Source organism: Pseudonaja textilis, chromosome Z (genome assembly GCF_049901715.1).
Source record: "Pseudonaja textilis isolate UNSWEBS1 chromosome Z, rPseTex1.2, whole genome shotgun sequence".
NCBI lineage: Eukaryota > Metazoa > Chordata > Lepidosauria > Squamata > Elapidae > Pseudonaja > Pseudonaja textilis.
The window spans coordinates 46,159,633-46,175,439 of record NC_142008.1 but is presented as its reverse complement, the minus strand read 5'-3'; the positions used below and the strand labels follow the sequence as shown (position 1 = coordinate 46,175,439).

Here is a 15,807-nt window from a genome sequence, read left to right as displayed (position 1 = left end):
ATCGAATCTCAGCAAGCTCAAGGTTGACTCAAATTTCCATGCTTCCGAGGAAGGTAAAATGAGGTCCCACATTGTTGGGGGCAATATGCTGACTCTGGGAGCAATATGCTGACTCTGTAAACTACTTAAAGAGGGCTGTAAAGCTGCAAAGCACTGTGAAGTGGTGTATAAGTGCTATTGCTACTGCTGTCTTATTGTAAAAGTCCATATTGAATAATCTCTATAAGAATTCCCCCTCATCTTCTTGTCCTCATCTAACAAACAGATTATTTCTCTCTTAAGTCTCTTATGTTCTCCCCCAGTGAAGGCATTCCACTCTTCTATATCTCTAGCTAGATTAGATCTACTATGTTGCAATCACTTCTCTGATCAGACAAACTTCCCTGATGATGTTCCTAATCTTGCTATTCATCATGCTGACAATGAGAAGCAAGAAATCCTCTTTCATATCCAGTAGTTCTTTTAAATATGGAGATCACCTCCTCTGTTGTTGTGAATGTGAGTTCCCACTTGATTGTATTAATTTATCTGGTCACATATGTTCTGTATGTTCAGTCATGCTACTTTGGCACTATCAGGGAGAAGAAGAGAGAGTAGGGAGCACCTTCACTGCCACTTCTGAGTGGAATAGAGAGATCTGGGATGGAATATTGGTTTGAATCAAAGAGAAGTAGAATGAGAATGTAAAGTCATTACAGAGATTTATACTCTGGGAAAATATAAAGCACGACAAAGAAACTCAACTCTGATGTAAGTGTGTTAGGTGTAAGTTGAACTAGAAAAAGGCTTTGACAGGTTTGAAACTGTCAAATTATTAAGGAGATTCTAATACTCCTAATAATTTCATTTCCTGACCTTTCCTATCTTGAAGGGATGAGAAGATATCTAAAATTCTCCAGAGGGAAAAACAACAACAATACTGCTTCCAGTGAATTATTCATCTGCATGTGTATCACAGTTTTCCCAGCTTGGAAAAAAAAGGAAGAAAACCATAGTTCTCCTCAAGCCATTTCTTGGGCAAAACAAAAGGAGCTCAGCTTTTGTTCTCCTGGTACTGATTGTTGTAGCTTCTTTTACAAGCCATATATGTTCCATGTGGCTGAAGGTTCTTTGTTCAAAAAAAATAAAGCTCAGCTCTACAGGAAAAGTTTATATTCTTATCTTTCTTTCATTATTTTCCTTCCTTCCTTCCTTCCTTCCTTCCTTCCTTCCTTCCTTCCTTCCTTCCTTCTCTGTTTCTTTTTCTTAAAGCCTCTACTTAGACAGGCCTGAATAGAAAAAAAAATCCTACAACATCTGCAGAAAGCAGAACTAAAACTGAAAATGAGGATTTTCCTCCATGGGATAGAAAAAGTAAGCATTGGAAAAGATAGGCTTAATCCTAATGCTTTCCAGGCTATAGATAATGGCCTATCCATTTCATCCACAATGATGGATATAATAAAACCTAAGAATTAATACAAACTTCTAAATATATGCAATATTTCTGTGCAAATGACACTTTCATGAATAGAGGTAAATTGTTTTATAATTATAGTTAAAAATTGAGGCCAAACTGTCCTTTAAAAAAGATTTTTAAACCATTACTAATCAATCAAACATTGATAAAAGAAGCCCCAAATAATATTATCTTACTTGCACTGATTTTAGCTGCTCAATTTTTTCTGCTTCATTTCTCTTTCCACAGTTTCTTTAGTGTGATTGTGAACCAGATTTGTTTCTCTCTTAACAAAAGCTTAAAGCCTTTGTTTACTCTTGCTTTCTGATTTCTGGCTTAACTGGCATATCACATAGACTATAAAAATATTTATAGTTTACTTAGCGTCTTCTTCTTCTTCTATCCAAATTTTTCTATACTGATTCACAAAACATAAGTTTATCCCTCTGTAAATAAACATTTAGCCTCTTTATAAGAAAACTTAGAATACATTAATCTGCAGTGAATATTGCATTACCATGGGATGAGGATCCAATCCATCCAACATTCGTCTGACATTGTTCACAATCTCCCTGGTATCATAGTTTGGAATCTTACATGCCCATCCTGTACCGATGCCCTCAGCTCCATTTATTAAGACCATAGGAATTATGGGAATGTACCATTCCGGTTCCACACGCTGATTATCATCATACAGGAACTTAAGAAGATTATCATCTACTGCAGGAAAAAGTAGTCTTGCTAAAGGGCTTTAAAGAAAAGACAAATAAAATGTTGAGATTATTTTGGTTTGTAATTAAATAAATTGTTAAGCTGAATTGCTGTAGAAGTTACAAATTGTTAAATTATACAATTTAGTTATTTTGCAAATGTACATAGCTGCCCATCTCATAAAATGTGCCTTTTATTCTTTTTAAAAATGAACTAGAAGGTTACAGGTATTCTAAACATTATACAATGCATCTAGTGGAAAGCCTTCCTCAGGCATTACAATATTAAAGTAATTTTCAATAGGGGTTAGAAAACTTCAGTTACTATCCAGACACCTTATGCAAAAATTATCAGGTTGCATGAAAAAGTACCCTTTGATCCCAACTGTATAGGTAGATAATATTGTTCAAATCACACTGTGGTACTATTATTCATACTTATTCTTAAATACTTCCATTTTTCCCTTTTACTCTAATTACTCTAATTTCTCCCCATAAAATAAAATCCATGTACTTGGGCATCAGAATTACTGTCTAGAAAGAAAGTGAAAATATAGGTTTGTATTGGGACATAATTGTATTTCCAATTTGGTTATAAAATCAAAAGCTGAATAATAGAAAATAAAGCTGTGGGTTTTTTTAACTTTATAAATCCAAATCTCTCCTCTCTGTCTCTCTCCCGTCCTCCCTCCCTTTAAGTCAATGTTGACTCCTAATGGCTGTCTAAACAGGTTCCTGCAGTTTTCTTGGCAAGATTCCAGAAGTGTTTTGCCATTGTCTCCTTCCTAGGGCTGAAAGACAGTGATTGGCCTAAAGCCTTCCTGTCTAATAAGGCAGGTCTTTAATTCATTCTGGTTTCCAACCTGGTGCTTTATACTACATCAGCTTGGCTCTCCCCTTCTCTTAGAAAAAATACAAATTAAATGAAGGTGTGATGTTTTTCATTTTGGCAGGTTATGTGTTTTGTGTTTCTTCCACACTTCTGAAGGACAATTTTCATTGTGTTCTGTCATATAACCATTGAGTTGACCAAAATGTTGCACTTCTGGACTAAGAAACTGAAATACTTACATATTCTTTCTAATATGTAAGTTGTCTTCCACAATAACAATAACATACTTCACAATTCTGTATTATTTAGATTTATGTTTTGAACTACACTTTACCTCAACATGGTGAAGATGTAACGAGGACTTGCAGCATCCTTGCCACCATGAAGCCTAGTACCAAACTGACCAATAGGCTGTAGCAAGCTGACATTATTACTTCCAACAAAGCTCTGAGCCAAATTGACAATTGTCATCATTAATGCTTGCTAGAAGAAAATATTAAAGTAATGTTACTATCAAAGGGAAAAATCCAACATTATGAGTCAGTATAGAATAAACTGCGGACAAAACTACTTAATGCTCTAACTATGACAGGGGCTAGAAAAAATAATAAATAGCCCCCTCCATTTTGAAAAGACATTTATTATCAAGTTATTATCATTTTATACATTATTACAAATAACAATGTTGACGATGATCATGGTTATAAGGAATTTAGATTTCAATTGAATGTTTTTCTCTCTCTCAAGCTTACTATAGGTGAAGCAAAAAGAACTAACTTTCAAATCTGCCTACTTTGCTTTGCAAAATTATTCTTCCAAAATGGTCAAGATAAAATGGATATTTTTTTCTTTCTATACCCACCTCTCCATGGTGATAAGCAGACATTTCTGCCACAGAACCAGCCAACTGAGCAACTTTAACTTCACGTTTATCATTTCTCTTAAAGCAAGTATACAAAACTTTACGTTGCCCTGGTTTAAAGCCTTAATTAAAACAAAAAGAAAAAGAAAAAAATCAAACTTGTACTCTTTCAAAGTAAGAAGAGATACTTAATTAAACTGCACATTTAATCAGAATATCTAAGTTAATTTATATATGTTGAATGCAGCAACAATTATCTAGTAAATATAATAAATTGTAAATTTATGAATTAGATTTCTGATACATACCATAATAAAGTTAGCAAATTTAAGGGTAGTTTTATTAAAATTTCATTTGTAAAGAAAAAGAAGGTTGGTAAAATAAGAATAAAAATGTTAGGGGCAATGTGCTGATATTGTCAACTTACTTAGAGAGTGCAATTGCTATTGTTAAAACAACTAAGCTTCTTCTAGATAAAAGGCTAATGATGAAAAAAGAACAGAAAAATGTAAATAACAGAATTCTGTGTTCCAATATAATTATATATTTAAATCACAAAAAGAAGATACTATATACCATAAAAGTACACTCACCATCAACAAGAGATGGGATGGATCGCTCATTATCAGAGTTGGAAAAGAGAATCAGCTCTTTGTTGATAAAGTCATTGTAAGTGAGATGCTTTGTGGCAGTTCCATACAGAAATTGCTAAAATAAATAACAGTTATTATTACTTTGTAACAAATAACATTATTTGTTTCTCCTTAATATTCCAACATTACCTCTGGTAATCCATGCAACCGACGTTGTCTTCTATCTTCCATGAAATTTGTCAACCATTCTTTTCTGTCATCAATTTTTTTCTTACTGAACGCCTACAAAAATACAACATAAGACTGCTCACGACTATAAAATAGATCAGGGTGGCTATAAAACACCAAGTTTTAATCAAGGCCCAACAAAGATATAAACTAGAAATAGCTAATAACTGCCGGTATAAGCTATAAACAGAGTAACTATACACATGACCAGAGGCCAGAAAATAGTGTTTTCTATTATATCTATTCCATGCTACAGTCTAAAATATGCAACATAAGCTAATAGATGACACTTTTTTTTTAGAAAAAAGTCCCAACTTGAAGGCAATTTAGTATAAGACTTGTACACTTAAAATATGTAGTAATTATTTAAATTAAATGTCCATATTTTATTATTGTTTATAGTTTATTTTTATTCCCAAATAAAGAAGATAGAAAAGAGAAAATGGCCATTTATTTTGTGCTCTTTTTTCCAAATAAAGAAAAATAGTAAAAGGAAAAAGGACAAAAAGGAAAAAGCAACAAAACATCTCTAAAAAAACATTTTTAAACCTTGAATCACAGGAAAAATATTGCTCATTCTTTCCATTATGTTGACAAAGAATTTAGACTATAATACTAGAATGGCAACATGTCTTTGCAGATTCTCAGTCATCCAGGTCATGGTTGTCCCAAAGGTCCTTTTTCAAGAGACAACTGGACCAATTATAGCTGAAGAAGCTTCTTGGATGAAAAGCAAAACATCTTCAAAGAAAAACAAGGAAGTCCAGATGCCTCTTAAAAAAGCACCTTTGGGATAAGAATGACAACTTTTTTCTGCTTCAGAGAACACTCTGTCCAGTAAATTTATAGTAATCCATGTAATTATTTATATCATATTGAAATAACCTTTACTTAGCAGGATCCAACTTTTATTTAGATCTAAAATATTTAAATCTAAAAATAAGGCGATAATTTATGAACAAGTGTGATAAAGGATTTAATAAATTTGGAAATCAGTATCATAGATGAAGTTGTTCTTGTTTTTCCCTTCCTATTCACAAGATCAACACAAACGACTTTCACTATACCCGCAAAACTTTATATGTTTTCAACTCAGATAACACAAAACAGGTAGTCCTCGACTTATAATCAGTCACTTAGCAACCATTCAAAGCCATGGCAGACTCCCCAAAAGGTATTTATAATCTAATTTCAAAGTCCCACAATCATTTGCTTTTACAATTGATTGCAGACATCCTTCAGCACAACTCCCCCTTCCCATCCTACCCAGAAATTTCCACACAAGCATTGGGTCTCTTTTCGCATCCCACCAGGTTCTACACTCTCTTCCCAATCTTGGTCCCAATCTATCAATTATATTTAAAAGTTCTCCAGAGCAAAGGAGATCAGGATAGGGAAAGGAGTGGACTACTGTTACTGGGCCTCTTCATTTTGCTCTGCTGGCATTAGCTGAGCAAAGAAATTACTAATGCCAGCAGAACAAAACAGAGAATAGCAAAGAGCCTCTCCATTTTGCTCTCCTGGCATTACTTAAGCAGAATTCGCTATTGCTGGTGCAGCAAATAGGACCTCTCCACTTATGGAAAGTTTAGCTTTTCTTCTCAAAACACAGGCCTCAGTTGCTTGGAATCCACAGGCAGATGTCATTTTCCAAGCTGGTGCTTCTGTGATCATGCTAGGCAGCCACAAACTGCTTCTTTGGGCAAAAGAGTTTGTAGCTGGGCTCAGAAAAAGATAGCCAGTTGTGAGATTATGGCATCTGTCTCCTTCCCTATCTCAGCCACCTGAGGTCTGTAGATTTTCAAAAGGCAAGTGTGTGATTGTGATGAATATGAGTGGGAAGCAGGCCCAAGTAGCTGTGGGGATCCCAAGGGTCTAGAAGTGAAGCATGGGGTAACTCCTGGGGTGGGGAGATCTTGGGAGGCCTGAGGGCCTCCCATGATCTCCCTATCTGGGACACACCACGCTTCACTTAAATATCTACATGTTTGTTAAATCAATGCATTCAAGAAAGCAGGAATGAGGAATGATTAAGGAAGGCAGTTCATTTAATGGGCTGGCTCCATTACAGTGATAACTCGAGGACAAAGACAAGACAAATACAGCACCTCATAAATAGCTCCATATTGAGAGGATTCAGTTTTTCCTAATTAAATCTTTTCAATGTAATACATTTATATAAAGGTGCAACTGATGAAAACTACACTTGATTTTAAGTTTCATCAGGAAGTATATGTAGTTATTAGATAAATTCCAATTTGCTGACTAGGTCCTAAACAACATAGATGTAACATATTCTCCTTGTCTGAAGAAAGAAACAATTTAAAGACTCTAAATGACTGGCATTCACTGTCATTTTATAAAACTGGGGAAAGTATTCAGGAAAGAAAAGGAAAAGGAAAGGATCAAGGAGAGCAGATAAGGAGAACATTAAAACAGAAGGCCAAGATGAACCCTCTGCTGTCATCTTCTTGATAATGAAGCCTGAATATATATTGAAACCCAAGACCTTACTCCTTGAGTAAAAATAAATAATTTAGCTAAGCTGGTTTGATTAAAGTACTTTGGAAATTTTTCTTGGTGATCCTGCAATTCCTTACATTCCAGTGTTTCCCCAGTAAATTCCTTTCTTATATCTAATGGTACATTGGTTTTATAAAGAAATTTTAAATTAAACATTTAATTTATACCTTACCATTACTATTTCAGGATTAGTACAGTTTGCTTAATTTTGTGTTTTTACCTTTGGGCATATTGGGCATGCAGTCCTCTTTTAGGATTTAGTTTTTAGATTTTCCTGTTCACCTAATTTTTAAAATTTAAATAGACTGACAACATACATATACAATTTTTCATCCCATGTAATTTTACAGATGGCAGAAGTCCATCTTATGACATTTTATTTTATTTTATTTTTGTATGATTAGAAAGTCACCCTCATCAGAGTTTTCTTTTACTGTGGTCTCTTGCAGATTTTTGCCACATAAATGTATATATCACTGCTTAATTATCAGATAAGACATTGTATTTTGTCACTACGAAATACAATGATTTCAATTGGTTTTAATAATTTAAATAATTAGAATTAGAATAAATATATATTCAGCTGATATTTACCAATGTAATGGCTGCATCATCTTCAGGACCAGCATATCGAAATAAAATCCGATGTCTTTCCATATCTGCAAAATATTCTTTTGCTTCTTTAGCAGTGCTAGTGCCTAAACCTAGTTCAATTGGAAAAAAAGCTTGACATTTCAATCTATAGTTTTTCTCAATGTATTACACAATAATTTAATAATCAGCCAAGAACACTAAAAGTATAGCCAAAATAGTTTAATATTGATCCAATAGTGATTATATAAAGATTTAATTTTTTTAATCAAATTAGTATTGCAAACGAGAAATCAACTAAATTTCAATTAATTCATTTTAAAGTGTATTTTGGATTAAAAATATTTTTGAGAAAAGAGAAAAGGAGTTTAGTACAAACCTTTGTAGTATTTTATTTTCCATGCTTTATGATTCTCCATATGTTTTTTCCATTCATCAAATTCAGGAATACTATAGAAGGAAAGTTCCTGTTTATTTTTACTTGCCTTAAAATAAAGAGAATTTCAATTAGATTTTATTTCATAATTTTTCCTGTGTATTATAAAAAAATTACATATGATACTTGTTATGTTTATTTCAAATATGATTTGGACCAGCAAAACATCACCTCGACTTATAATAGGTTAATCCAAATGCAGCTCAAAATATTTGACATGTACATATGCTTGGCCATATATGCCATGTCATTAAAATGAATAATATATTTATTTCAAGATTTTCAAGGACTGGATATTGAATAATAAAATTAGGACACTTGAATGAATAGTGTCATACACAAAAGTTTCCATGATTCTCTAACAGATTACTATTTCATACAATAAATGCTGACATTATACAAAGAAATAAAAGCAATAAGTTTATATTAAGCTTTATTTCTGTGCAATAAAGGATTGTGCCTATGATATACAATCTAAGCCAGAAACACAAATGCTAAGTATTTTATATACAACTTTTGCTGAAGCAAAAAAAAAAGTTATTTTCTTAAGTCTTGAATCATTCTTAAATGTAAAGAAATATGCTTGAATATTGGATGAATTATATTCATACTTCATTTCAAATATTAAGACATAAATTTTACCTAAGATTTATTACATATAGCATGTACACTGACTATATTACCTTTACAATTGGAGTAATGAATTCTTCAAGGAAACCATGTTTCAGAAGTGAAGGCCAATTGTGATGAATAAAATTGATTAGCAAACCCTTAATATGTGATCCATCTTGATCCTGAATAAAAAAGGAAAGATGGCTAAATATGATGAATCCTGAATAAAAAGAAAATATGACTACACAAGGGATAACTTTTAAAAATGATTCTATTTTTACTTTATAATTCAATTAAAATTCATATATCTATAACAGATAACAGATAATCAGAATTGGAAGGGATCTTATAATTCACCTAGTCCAACCCCCCACCCAAGCGGGAGACTGTAAACCATTTCTGACAAATGATAGTCCAATCTTTTCTTGAAGGTCTCAAGAGATGGCGCTCCCACAAATTCCGAGGACAAGCTGTTCCATTGGTTGATTGTTCTCACTGTCAGAAAGTTTCTTCTTATTTCCAGGTTGAATCTTTCCTTGTTCAGTTTCCATCCATTATTCCTTGTCTGGCCTAGAGGCGCTTTAGAAAATAGCTTGACCCCTTCCTCTCTGTGGCAGCCCCTCAAATATTGGAACACGGCTATCATGTCTCCCCTGGTCCTTCTCTTCACCAGACTAGCCAAGCCCAGTTCCTGTAACAGTTCTTCATATGTTTTAGTCTCCAATCCCCTAATCATCCTGGTTGCTCTTCTTTGTACTTTTTCTAGAGCAGTGGTTCCCAAACTTTTTCAGTCCACCGCTCCCTTGGTGCTACAAACTCATCCTCAATGCCCACCACCCAGGGGCGGGATTCAAATTTCTGTGGGCATGGCCTAATTTGAGGGTGTGGTTTGCTGGTCATGTGATTGGGTGGGCATGGTTTGCTGGTCACATGACTGGGTGGGCGTGGTTTACTGGTCAAGTGACTGGGTGGGCGTGGTTTGGTGACTGGCAAACCAAATACAAGTGGTCCTCACTTAATGGCCAGTTGTTTAGCAAGTGTTCTAATTTATGACTGGCCTCCCCATAACTACTTGACCTATTTTTGGGATTTTGAATAGAATCTAATCAGAGATGCTTTGCCGATTCTTGTTGATTTGTTTTATTTGTATTTCTTTATTTTATGTTGCTGAATTGCATTGACATGTGTGTCCCTTCTTGTGCACAGACCAGAAGCTTTTGTAATTCTTTGCAGAAAAATTACCAACCTCTGGCTTTGCTCTACTTTTCAAATGTACCGCCACTGCCGCATTCTAGGTGCCGGTCCCGCAGGTCCACCCCATTGAGCCCGCTGCACTGGAGGACTTGCCCAAGCAAGTCTGAGCGGAGCAGTGCACCAAATCAATGGGGTGAGCCTGGGAGAGGGAAAGAGACAGAGAGAGAAGAAAGAGAGAAAGAGAGAAGGAAGAAAAGAAAGAGAAAGGGGAAAAAAAGAAAAAGGGACAAAGAAAGAGGGGGGATGGAGGGATGGAGAGAGGCCTGATGCATCAGATTGAAATTAGGCCTAATTTAGAGGCCCTTTTCCACATTGAAACATCTTTGCCAGCACATTGAAACATCTTTGGCTTCTATTAATTAAAAGTTTTGTGGATGAAACATGGCCAAGACTATCAGGAAGCTCTCACATTTTGTTGAGGCTTTAAACAGGATCCATTGGACCAGACCTCCACCCTAAAAAATTACTTTTCCCCAATGTATTACAGTATCAATTCTGAAGAAGGCAGAACCAAAATATACTGGTAAATTACAAGGAGAACACACACAAACACACACACTCCCTTCTAATCCTGCTGGAGAAGGTGATTGGACTAGAATAGATATCTCATTTATATTTCTCTTCCCTCCCTCCCTCTTTATTTCGTTTTCTTTCTGTCCCTTCCTTCCATTCCCCCCTCCCTCTTTTTTGTCTGTCCCATTTTCTTTCTATCCCTTTTCTCTTTCTCTTCTTCCTTCTCTCTTTCTCTCTCTTTCCTCTCTCTTCTCCTCTCTCAGGCTTACCCCATTTACTTCGTGCACTGCTCCATTTGCACTTGCTTGGGCAGGTGCCTCCGGTGCAAGGGGCTCAATGGGGTGATCCTGCGGGGCCTCGCTCCGAACGCAGTGGTGGTGGGATGTTTGAAAAGGAGAGCAAAGCCACTCTGGCTTTGCTCTCCTTTCCCAATGCTGCGTTTGAGGCGAGGCTCAACATCTTTTTTATAATGTGGTGACTAAAACTGGATGCAGTACTCTAGGTGTGGTCTTACTAAGGCTTTATAGAGCGGTATTAGTACCTCACTTGATCTCAATTGTATCCCTCTGTTAATGCAGCTTAGGATTGCATTAGCTTTTTTGGCTGCTGCTGTGATCACTTTGTGATTCACTTTGAAAGCTACTTAGACTATATTCAGATAAATATGCTTATTCAGTGTTCTATTACTTCTCTATATCTATCTATCTATCTATCTATCTATCTATCTATCTATCTATCTATCTATCTATCTATCTGAGGGAGATGAGAAATTTAGAAAGATAAATAATATTTTTTCTGCGAGTCATGTGAATGTTAGTTTTAATAGCAATATCAACCTATATACTGCTTCATAATGCTTTACAGCCCTCTCTAGTTGTTTACAAAGTCAGCATATTGCCCCCCACAATCTGAGTCCTAATTTTACCGACCTCAGCAGTATGGAAGGCTGATTCAACCTTGAGCCAATCTGGATTGCACTGCCGGCAGTCAATCAGCCTGCAATACTGCATTCTAACCATTGTGCCACCATGGCTCTTTAAATACAGTTTTTTTTCTTTTTATAGATCCAGGATTCGAGCAACATATGCACAATTCTTCTCTCTCTCTCTCTCTCTCTCTCTCTCTCTCTCTCTTTCTGTGTGTATAATATATGAATGCTAAAAATACAGTGTATAACTGAAAATATATCAGAAAAAAATAATGGCAGAAAACTATAAATATATAACCTATTAAAAACTTTAAAAAATTGAAGAAGCTTCTTAAAAATGATCAGAAATCTTAATATCCAGAATCAATCACTTCAAAAACTAAAATCAATGGAAACTTGTTTATGATGTTTATTTTAATAAATAAAAATAATATCAATGTAATATCAATAATATCAATATATTAATAAATATATCAATAATATCAATTAGTATAATGTACATAGGTTGTCAAGAAAGATGTCAGCAAATTAAATAAAGTCTAAAGGATAATAAAGGCAGTAAATGTAAATGAGGAGCAATAGAAAGATTCTAAGCAAAGAAAGGACTGCATGATGGATAATTAATTTTAGAATTCAACTGACCTGATCAGTCATAATCATAATTTTGCCATATCTTAATGTTTTCAGAGACTCTGGATCTTCATAACTTTTCTTATATTGTAGACCAACTATTTTTATAATGTTATTAATTTCTGCATTTTCCATAATCTGTGTAGAAATGTAGAATTAAAACAAGCTATATTAGTGAATACATGCATATACATTAGCTATGCACTCAACAACTCTTTAAATGACATATTTTACCTGTTTATGAGATGCCTCACGAACGTTAAGAATTTTTCCCCTGAGTGGAAATACCCCATATCTATCTCTTCCAATAACACCTAAACCAGAGACAGCTAAAGATTTGGCAGAATCTCCCTCAGTTAAAATTAATGTACAATCCAAAGAATGCTTGCCACCTACAACATAATGAAAAGAGCCAAAAAAATCAAAGTAAGGGGATTGAAGTAATCTTCAGTTAAAGCCTAAATTCTTAAAATAGAGAATAGCACATTTTCAGAAAAAAAAGCCATTTTATTAAAAAATACAGATGCTTGATATGAACTTGCTTTTTAAATAGCATGGCTCTTTAACCATGGTATAACTATGTTCAGTATTAATCTACCTATGCTGAAAAATACTTCTTTCTTCCAAATAAGTTCAACTTAGCAAGAGTATTACCTGAAGCATGTTCGTAGTCATTAATTAATGACGTTGGAGGCATTTGTATTATTATAAAAAGTATCCCAAATGATTGTTAGCTCTTACCAGCATCATTAGCATCATCAAGTTTTGGAATGCCTTTAATTTTACTATGTTTCACCGATGAACATTTTTTGTTCAGCTGCGTCTGTGCCTTGAATTTCACCCAATTCAGTATACTTTCTACAATGCCACAGTTAGAAGCCTATAAAAATTGAATTCACAACATATTGAAAAATACCAGAAAAAGGCTTATATTAAAAATAAAGAAATATATCAAAGCACTAAAATCATTTTTTTCTTTAAAAATATCTGTAAAAGTAATCTGTAAAAGTTTATTCTTTACACAGCTTGATATTTCCTTATTTTTATTCTCATAATTAACAGCAATAACACTTAGACTTATATATCACTCCACAGTACTTTATAGCACTCTTTGAGCAGTTTACAAATATTAACATATTGACCTCAATGATCTGGGTCCTTATTTTACCAATCTCAGAAAGATGGAAGTCTGAGTCAACCCTGAGCCAGTCAGGATCAAATTCCTGGCTCTGAGCAGCCTGCAATATTGCATTTTAACCATTATGTCACCAGGCTGTTTCACATACCACTCAGAGTCACAAAATTTATGAACTGAATTGTTCGTTATATTCCCAAAACTAGATAACACTTTGCAAGATAGTTAATAAACACCAGTATTTATTATTAATTAAAAAGGAAATGCATTTCAAATATTAGAGCATTATTGTTTTATTACTTTTCATTTAGTCATATTAAGAATAATTTCTGAAATGTAAACCATATCAGGGATTTTACTTTCTTTAAAGTTGGTCAATGATTCTTCAAATGATTATGCTTATGAAATAAATATGCAATACTTACTGCTTTAAAAAACTTTTCTGATAATTGACATTTGGACCCAAAACTTTTTGGCTGGAGTGTCATATTCTCTTTTGTTTGAGAATCGAAAGAAGGGTTTTCAATAAGACAGTTAATAAAAACCCATATATGGTTCTTTACCTGTTCAAAAATAATAATAACAAATAAACGTACAATAAGTGAAAATCAGAAAACAAAGATATAGAAATAATGAAGCAATCTTTTTTGGGAAATTATTTCAAAATATGAGCATCAGCTTACCTGGAATGGTTTTACTGAAACACCAGCTTTGTTCTTTTTTTTAACCACCTCTATCAATTTTCCAACAATTTGATCTACCACATAATCAACATGCCTACCTCCCTTAAGGTAAAAAAATAAAAAAAAGTTAGCAACAATAACAAAACAAAATTGTGTTTTAGAACTTTGTGTTCTAATAATGAGAACATTTTCACAATAGGACCAAAGAAATATCAAATAATCAAAAGAATGCCACACACCCTGAACACATTAGGAATGTTACTACTCTCACATTGAAATATTTTTAATTTATATGTGTTTACCACATATAAAATGTATATGTGGTACACACATATGTGAACATATTTTCATTTTTACAAGTCCATAAACTGCACAATAGAGCTTCACAACTATATTGAAGTAAAAAATGTTGGGAATATTTACTGTAATACAATAGTTAAAAACCCAGTTTTCATTGCAAAAAATTATGAAATGGTTTGCCATTATATTCTTCCTAGCCTGGCTTCATGCCTAAAGTGGCACAAGAAATCATAGTGTCAACTACTATACCAAACTGTGTCTCAAGGGTTGCAGCATGGGTGAAATTCTACCAGTATGGACAGATTCTATAGAACCAATTGTTACTGTGCAGTTTGGAAAACTGGCAAACTGCACCACTGGCTGGCCCCTCCCCTCCCCCTTGCCCCACCCAGTCACGCCTTATCTCACATGCATGCCATCCAAATTGCCTGCATTGTGCCTTTGCCTAATTTTTGGTAAGTTGGTATTTTTCCTTCTTTTCTCCCGATAGTCAGCTGTTCTGACTATCAGTTGTGCCGCACTATTTAGATTAGCTAGAAAGCAGGAAATCTTTGGATTTCTTGCATTCTAGCTAATCTAAGTTGCTGTTGTACTGCTTCGCCTTCGCCCAGGAGGCTTCCTGAGGCGCAGTCAGGGTGGTATTCAGGGGGTGGGTGGGGGGGTGGGGAGAAGTGGCCTGAGAGCAGAACTGAACCTTCCTTAGGACTGAAGCTTCTATTTTTCAGTGCAGACTCAGGCAGCAGATTGCAGGAAGGTAGATCTGTGAGTGACTTTGTGATTCTGTGAGCAACTCAATCTGCCTGCCTGCTTTGCCTGATTTTGGGTAAAAGGGTCGTTGGTTCTTACCTGATACAACCTTTCTCGTTTGGTGGAGATAGCATCCAGGATTGGGTTGTCAGTTGCTGCTGATTGGACTGAGTCTGTCAGATCTGTGAGGATACTCCTCTGTTGCCAAGGGTGCCCCAGAAATTGGTGAAGGAATAGTGACAGACTGACATATTTTCTTTGTTTTTTAAACAAGTTTTATTCAGTTTTCCACATTTTAACATCTCTTTTTAGTGAACAGCATGATCACAGGTTTCACATATACATACAAATATGACCACAGTTAAATATTCAAGTTTTGTATTCTATTTCTTATCTTAACAATGCTTTTATACATTTTCTATTTTATTATATTATTCCAAATGCTTATCTCATTATTTAATTCACATAGATTAACTTCATAATTATTATACTTTAGTACTTTTAACTGTCACATTTGTATATTCCTCTTAAATTCTGATTAATAACACTCCTATAAATTGGTTTCCCACCCTAAAATACCAGTTTAAGTGCACCACCTCTAAGTTATATATTAATTATCTCCCCTTTTAAATCCCATTAAATGCTTAACATTTTATTACCTAGAACATTAAAATTAATAATCCCATTTAAAACTACATAACATATATCACTCAGATTCTGCATGGTTTCCTCTTTTTAATTTCATAAAGTTTATCTACAATTTCAGAAAAAAGGACATATTAATCTACTCAT

At 34.3% G+C, this 15,807-nt stretch overlaps 1 protein-coding gene across 1 annotated transcript in view; it reads right to left on the bottom strand.

Annotated features, from left to right (window-relative positions):
* The window catches only part of TOP2B (DNA topoisomerase II beta), a 62,408-nt gene that overhangs the window by 20,605 nt on the left and 25,996 nt on the right, over positions 1-15,807 (bottom strand). The window contains exons 9-21 of the mRNA XM_026708145.2: positions 13,969-14,070; positions 13,711-13,848; positions 12,892-13,030; positions 12,385-12,542; positions 12,163-12,288; positions 8,897-9,007; positions 8,157-8,262; positions 7,781-7,890; positions 4,625-4,717; positions 4,436-4,550; positions 3,843-3,964; positions 3,315-3,463; positions 1,956-2,187 (exon numbers count right to left, since the gene is read on the bottom strand). Of these exons, the coding sequence (XP_026563930.1) occupies positions 1,956-2,187; positions 3,315-3,463; positions 3,843-3,964; positions 4,436-4,550; positions 4,625-4,717; positions 7,781-7,890; positions 8,157-8,262; positions 8,897-9,007; positions 12,163-12,288; positions 12,385-12,542; positions 12,892-13,030; positions 13,711-13,848; positions 13,969-14,070 (1,701 nt within the window). The remainder of the gene's footprint in view (positions 1-1,955; positions 2,188-3,314; positions 3,464-3,842; positions 3,965-4,435; positions 4,551-4,624; positions 4,718-7,780; positions 7,891-8,156; positions 8,263-8,896; positions 9,008-12,162; positions 12,289-12,384; positions 12,543-12,891; positions 13,031-13,710; positions 13,849-13,968; positions 14,071-15,807) is intronic.